Source organism: Tachypleus tridentatus, chromosome 13 (assembly GCF_004210375.1).
Source record: "Tachypleus tridentatus isolate NWPU-2018 chromosome 13, ASM421037v1, whole genome shotgun sequence".
Lineage (NCBI taxonomy): Eukaryota > Metazoa > Arthropoda > Merostomata > Xiphosura > Limulidae > Tachypleus > Tachypleus tridentatus.
The window spans coordinates 107,452,103-107,460,090 of record NC_134837.1 but is presented as its reverse complement, the minus strand read 5'-3'; the positions used below and the strand labels follow the sequence as shown (position 1 = coordinate 107,460,090).

Sequence of the window (7,988 nt, the reverse complement as noted above, 5' to 3'; positions counted from 1 at the left end):
CACCAAACATGTTCGCCTTTTTAATCGTGGGTCCGTTATAATGTTACGGTCAATCCCACTATTCGTTGGTAAAAAGAGTAGCCCAAGAGTTGGCGGTTGGTGGTGATGATTAGCTGCCTTTCCTCTAGTTTTACATTGCCAAATTAGAGACGGCTAGCGCAAATGGACCTCGTGTAGCTTTGCGCAAAATTAAAAAAGCAAACAAAAATAGTTGAAAACCTTAGTTTTGAAAACTTAGCTTCAGAAACAAAAATAAATTGTTAAAAATTCTGAATTTGACTTTTATGGACTGCAAAAGCAGTAAAGTGTTGATCCACCCAGTATTTTAAATTAAGTTAATTTTCAAAGTTTAATGCATTTTTTTATATTGTTAATTGCATAGTATTGTTTCCAAAGTAACTAAATGATGATAAATATAAACAAAGTCATTAAAGCATATACTGACAGAGTCGAAAGAACACATTGATAAAAAATACAGAAGGTATAATAATAAATATAACAACGGAAACACTGATGAAAATTTGGAGGTAGGGCGATAAAGAATTCAAACGATAAAATTATGAAGAATCCGCAAGATATGTTCATCAATGATTCGAAATATACACAGATAAATAATGCAAACAATGTCCTGATAAGGAATTCAAACAATGTACTAATAAATAATTCAAACAATACACTGATAAGGAATTCAAACAATGTACTGATAAATAATTCGAATTAAACACATTGATAAGGAATTAAAGCAGTACAATCTAAATAGAAAACGTACGAATAAATAAGTAAAAACGTACAGTGACAAAGAATCCAAAGGATGTATTAAAAAATAATTCCAAGAGTGCATTGATAAAGAATTTCAAGGATATGCTATGACAGTGAAGGAAAAAAAACAATACTGACAACAAGTATAAAAGTTAATTTTGAGTATATGTTTCTTCCGTGCATTAATTTATCAATTAAAAAATTGAATAATTTAGATGAGGGGGGAGATGACGCTTAATAGAATGTGCTTTTTGAAATAATATCAAAAGAGTACTATGTTATTTAAATAACCTTGTTTTCAGGTTTCTACTGGCCATGCGGGTGACAAGGTGCCATCTTTCTGATCAGTGATCCTAAATTATGGTTCAATAAGCTTAAAATCTGAGATAAAATCATGTTAACAGCAGATTTTTTCTTCACGTTTTTTCTTCTTCTTCTCAATGTTGGGATTTCGGTCTTATATACCAGGGAAGGTCAGGTTCACTTGGACCTCTTTCTTCTGTCCGTACTTTTGTTTTGCTCACTGGTGAATGTTCATGATGATACTTCCAGGACAAATGTCCATGTAGGTATCCTCATCAATATTCTTTTGCTGAGTATAACGTCTTATACTTAAACGAACATTTCGGTATATACACACAACACATTTCACTTGTTCTCGACTAACACAAAAAACGTTTTACATATAAAAACCCTTTTTATTTATTTGTTTGTTTTCAATTTCGAGCAAAGCTACTCCAGATCTATCAGCGCTAACCGTCCCTAACTTAGCAGTGTAAGACTAGAGGGAAGGTAGCTAATCATCACCACCCACCGCCAACTCTTGGGCTACTCTTTTACCAACAAATAGTGGGATTGACCGTCACATTATAACGCCTCCACGGCTGCAAGGGCGAGCATGTGACGGGAATTCGAACTTGCGACACTTAGATTACGAATCGATCGCCTTAACCCACCAGGCCATGCCGGACCAATATAAAACCCTTTTTAAAATGTCATCATATTAGTCCAAAACTTGTGTGGGTTTTAATGTCTAGTAACAGGCGGCGTTATTAAATTTTCATTTCTAAAATATATATTAACAGGAGAAAGGTACTTAGGCCTACTTTCATCGTGTATATAGTAGCAATCAAGTTTACATAGTAGATCGGTTTTTGCCATTTTTTTATAAATGTAATTTAGAGAATTATGCAAAAGTCAATTGGCTGTAGTTTGTATATTTGCGTATTTGTGTATAAATTTTGACGACGTGTTGAGGGGCTTTGTATGCTGCAGTTATTAATGAGTTTTGTATTGGTTGTAATTTATTTATATCTTTGGGTACCATATTTTACGTCCTTCGCTAGTACAGCGGTAAGTCTAAGGAGTTTAAACGTTAAAATCAGGGGTTCTATTCACCTCGGTGGGCTCAGTAGATAACCCGATGTGACTTTGCTATAAGAGAAAACACACACCTTATGTTTTATCATACTGAGCATGCATATTCGATGATAGGTGGTATATATGTCTTGTAGATATTTATATTGTCTGGTGAGGTTCCTTGGTTTTTGCAGTAATTTGTGCATTTCCTAATTTTTGATAATATATTATTTTTACGTTTTACCCACTTTAGCTTCGTGTCGAAGGTTATATATAGAAATTTTGACAAAGTTGTAGTTGTAAAACATGTTCTATTCATGTATAATTTAGGAGAATCTTTTTAATGGTTTGCTTATTTTGTGAACATTACTAATTGCTTATTTGTATACGATGTTACTAGCAGTATTATTCTATATTATTTAATACTGGCTGTAGATATGTCGCTGCTATGGGTGGGGTGAGGACACTATTCCCGACATTAGCACCTTCCTCGAATTGTGATGCACACCCAAAGTTTGGGTCTCTTAAGGGCATATTACTCACATGATGAATAGAATAGGGCTAACTACCCCTCATTGGGGGACGCCTGCTTCTGGAATAAATGAATGAGAGAAGGTTTCCCCGACATTTATTTTACAACTTCTCCTTTCCAGGAAGTTGGATAGCCAAAAAATAGTCCCAGGAAATAGTTCTATTTCTGCTGTATGGAATCTTAAACCAGTTTGGTACGCTGTATCGATAGCTTTTTTGATATCGAGAAATTTCTCTTAATTCGCCTATCCCGGATTCAAAATTAGAAGCAAGTTAAAATAGCATTTCATATCTATCTTAGCATAAAGTATTGTTCGGGTTGAAAATATCATATAGCAAACGAATACGCTTTCTTTTATTATTAGAAGGCATTTTTAAGATATTTACATTCCTTGATTACCGCAAATGTACTAATGTTTGTTTACAAGGAACACTAAATCACAAATTCCTTAACAATTAAGTTTACTAATTAACTTTCATTTTGTGTCCATTACCACAGGTAAAGTAACTAAACATGTCTATTAATTTATATTTTCAATGTTTTTTTTTTATCTAAAATTCGACAACAACATAAATTTGTAATTTTTGCTGTAATCAAAATACCCGTTGTTACATACATTTCAAGTAAATATAAACAACGTAATTTATATTTTGAAATGATTTAATAATGTCTCAAAGAAATTGTAATGAGTCATACAGTAACTTGTGTTTCGTAATAAAATTTATATTTGTAGCTAACATTAAGAAAAGTAAGGCTGAAAAATATATTGATTTGAGAAATATAATGATACATCCTTGGACATAGCGTTTTATTCCCCTTTTGATTGATGTATTAGATGTATTGTTAGATAAGCTTTGAATTTCATTTCAGTAGTGAAATATAGAAAATTTTATCCGAAATAATCTGAAAAGTAAATTTTAAGTCATTGTTGCCTCTTAGCAATTTAAAACGATACAGATGTCCTTCTTCTCACTTTGGCCTGGCATGGCAAGGTGGTTAAGGCACTCGATTCGTTATCTGAGGGTCGCGTGTTCGAATTCCTGTCACACCAAAAATGTTCGCCCTTTTAGCCGTGAAAGTGTTATAATGTGACGGTCAATCCCACTGTTCGTTGATAAAAGAGTAGCCCAAGAGTTGACGGTGAGTGGTTATGGCTAGCTGCCTTCCCTCTAGTCTAGCACTGCTAAATTAGGGACGGCTAGTGTAGATAGCCCTCGTATAGCTTTGCGCGAAATTCAAAACAAGCCAAACCTTCTCAGTTTCAATTAATATCCACTTATTATTTTAACTTTCTTATTCTTTTATGTATTTCTATAACCACAATAATCACAATAATAAATATTTTAAGAAGTTTTATGAAAAACCGATAAAATGTTTAATGTTTTACTACAAAGGAACGTTAGATAAGGAAGTGTCATAAGATAAACCTAGCCTTCTAGAAATTATGAATAAAACATGTAAGCGTCAGATAAAAGAATAATTCTAATATTTTTAATGCCACTATTAAAATCCCCATTGTTAAATATTGTTTTCTTGTAGTTCTATCGACATATACATAGGTGTCGTTATTACCTTTTAGCTGTAACTAACTTAGACAATAATTTCTTTACATAATAACTCAATAAGTCTGTACATTTAACACTTTTAAAAATAAAAGATTTATTGTTTACAGTTAGACATACATATATGAACTTGTCGTATTACACTAAACCTTTAAATGATGGCTTGCTGCGTGCATAAATCAGAATTTAAAAATTTATTAGCTGTATGTGACACAGTGAACAACTTGAAAGTTCTAACAATGTTGATAGCTTGAATAGTAAGTCACTTGTGTTTAAATCATTTATTATTAGGGTTCAAAGATCCGATAGAATGTAACAATTTGGTATTGAAGCTGTATTTTTAGCTATCAGTGTGTCAAGCTTAACAGTATATACGCAACCGTCCTAATGACTGGATTCAAATAGCAAGTTAATATAATACACAGTTTTGTTTATCAGACAAATAATATATTTTTCCGCATTTTTATGTTTAAATTATTTGAATAACTTATTAAAACTTTCATTTAAATCTGTTAATTGTACTCATAACTTGCCAGTTTTACTGTTTACATAATAAGGGAGATGATCTAGATACTTGATTTCTTTCAATTTGTTATTGTTGGCAGAAGAACTGAGGTGAACAATGTAATTGATTTATTCGATGCTGAGGGCATACTGTTATTGACATGCGTTAAGAATCGTTTCACCACAAAATAACAGAGGAGACCTATTCTCACGTAGAACCAGCCTTATATTCCACTAGGTGACGTTTCTAAAATCAAGCTCATTATGTCTGTTTGTTTCAGCATAGAGCTTAAAAATAGGCTATATGCCCTCGCGGGGAATTAAACTACGGATTTTAGGGTTGTATGATACCATAAAGATCAGTCTTAGATGGTAAAATAAGTACACTTATCTACAGTGTATTTACTTACGGGAAAGAGTATGCTGTGTGTAATAGGTTATACCTCAAGGTAGACTATAAAAGACAGAGAAAGGTTTTGTATGAGAATTCTGCAAGCTTGTCATCATTATTATTTTAAGTATTCGATCTTGTGAAATAGCATTCTATCGGTACAACTGAATAAAGATTTGAATGTTAGTTTATTTTTGGAGTAGAGGTCGCTATGTAAATGATAAATATGAGAAACATTTGTATTGTTTTACGTATTACAATAAAGCTTGCTTGCAAAATGCATTAAACATTACAATAAAGCTTGCTTGCAAAATGCATTAAACATACTTCATGTAAGTGTCTTCTCAATAAATTACTTATCTATTTAACGTGTCTGGAAAACGATGTTAGAAGAAAAATATTGTCAAACATGTTGTTTATATTCAAATATTTCCAACGGAAATATAAAAAAAATCCATAATGCTTTCATTAATTTTTATGCCCTTTACCATGATAAATGTGTGACATTAGAAATCATTTTAATCAAATACAAAATAAAACGTTAAAAAGTCGGCTCTAATCTGAACTTTTATTTGTTTTCACATAAAACAGAAAATACTTATATTACACACAGAGCTTAAGGAACTTTCTATAATATATATTACTTGTACCAAGATGGAGGAAAGCTGACAACGACGGCCAGCTTTGACTGGAGATACAAACAGTACAAAGCCCTAAACGCCCCTAAATAAAGCTTGGACACAAACGTTTAAACAGCACGAGAACCTGCGCTATTTGTGTTTCTATTAAACCAAAACACACTAATATTAGCTAGCTGTAGAGTTGTATATACAGATGAAGAGTTGTTGTTCCATGAGTAGTACAGTACCTACGTAAAACACCTTCTAATATTAGCAAGTGCCACACATGTTGACAGTACCTACGTAAAAACACCTTCTAACATTAGCAGTTGCCACACAAGTTGACAGTTTAGGAAATGTATCTACATTAACGTTGTTTGTACAACGTGATCACTCTTTCCTTCTTGAAGAACATAACTTATTTCTCGTCATACAATCGGGTTCTTCGGTTAGTGACATTGAATGTTACTACACTTTCATAACAAGGGGAGTTAGTGAAGAAATGCACACTAACTTAGACACTCATATTATTTTAGGAAGACCTGGTTTGTACACTAAGCCTCCCAAGGAAGGCTGTTATATGGAGTTATTGTATGTTGAACCTTTTTTTAAATTTATATGCACTATTTCTCAGCTTGCTACCAGTGAATTTAGATCGACCAGACACCCACTAATCTTTCACTCTCTGATCAGGAACAACTATAGCAATAATACTTTAGGATGTGGTTGGAGTATTAATGAAGCACTTGTTGTCCAGCAGAAGGCAGCACAGTTCTTACATCTCTGTTACAGATACGCGATTCACCATTATATTTCTCTTTTTTTTCTGACCAAGTCACACTGTGCATCAATAATCACTACAGGTCTTCACCAAAAATGTTCAAGCCATGGCACCAACCATACTGTTTGAAGTAGGTAGGCCTAAAGTCCCTGTGCCTAAGGGTAGGGGGCCACTAGAGGGCAGGGATAGCCCAGAAAACCCGGGTGCTGAGCTCATGTGCATAGGTGGAGTTGTAACGTAGCCGGCCATTGAGATTGGTATATTGGTTTGTTGCATGTAATGGTTGACAGCCATAGGCATGGAGGACATGGTAGCCCCTAAATGGCCGGTTGGGGTAAAACTAGAGAATGACTTGTCCACTGGTTTGAGGCGGTCGTGTAAACCAAAAGCACACTTCTTCTTACTCTTAGCGGACAATTTCCGATTCCGTGTCTGGATTCCTTCTTTCTTCATAGTCAGTGGCCGATTCACCTAAAGAAGACAAATAAGTTTTTAATGAAACACATTTAATAATGTCAAAATTATGATGAATAAATCAACAAAAACTGATTATTGGTTTCTCTTTGATGCCACAAAAATATATAACCACAATGAATATCTTTTGTCAGAATTCTGGTACAATGCTAGGTTTGAGTATGCTTTTTCTAACTAAACCCACTGAAATCATACGAACTGTGTTCACTTCTCAGACATAACTTTTCAAATAATGTCGACTGTTTCGTCCTTCCCTCTTACAAAAAAGTAAAGAAATGAAGTGTTCAGCTGTAAATCTCTTGTATTTTATGGTTTAATAGCTACATTTCCGTAAGGTAAAATGTCGTTAGTCATTATGAAATTAATCATTTTGGTTATTAAGATCCTCAAACAGTCCAGTTGTATGTTTGAAGGCTTATAACTCTAAAATTAGAGGTTCAATTCCTGTAATAAGTGTTAACTCAGATTGTCCTTTGTGCCACATTGCTCTTAAACAGAAACTACTAAACTGTGCATCATTCACATGTTTTTACTCATAAAACGTTGTACATATACTAATAACTGTCATTACCATAAGAAGACTGGGTTTCTCAGTTATTCTATGTATGTTATCTTTTTTATTTAAAAAAATAATATTGTTTATTTTCTTATCCTTGTGACTATATTTGCTAAATTGTTCGCGGTTTTCTTCACACTTAATTTGGTAACAAATAAACAACTGTTTTACATCGCGTTGTAACGTACTGAAAAGTGAACATTCAGTCGTATTTTTATGACAAATTTTAACACATCTTTTGAGCCACTATATTAACTTTTAAAGCACGTTGAAATTATGGTAGTTTTTATCAGGCTATTTTGTTTTGGTTTTTGAAGTTAGTTTTAACATTTTAATGTGAATACTTTCATAATTATAATGATCTAACACAATGCTTCATGTTAGACTATTTGAAATATTATAGTTGCAAACAGGAAGCACGATTTTTTTCTGTATAATACGAGTTCATTA

The 7,988-nt window shown here is 33.1% G+C and overlaps 1 protein-coding gene across 4 annotated transcripts in view; it reads right to left on the bottom strand.

The window, feature by feature from the left end:
- Nucleotides 1–5,656: 5,656 nt before the first annotated feature.
- LOC143240602 (GATA-binding factor 2-like) overlaps nucleotides 5,657–7,988 on the bottom strand; it is a 65,205-nt gene continuing 62,873 nt past the window's right edge. For all 4 annotated transcript variants that reach the window (XM_076483312.1, XM_076483313.1, XM_076483314.1 and 1 more), the window contains one exon: nucleotides 5,657–6,979. In XM_076483312.1, the coding sequence (XP_076339427.1) occupies nucleotides 6,608–6,979 (372 nt within the window). In that variant the 3' untranslated portion in view covers nucleotides 5,657–6,607. The remainder of the gene's footprint in view (nucleotides 6,980–7,988) is intronic.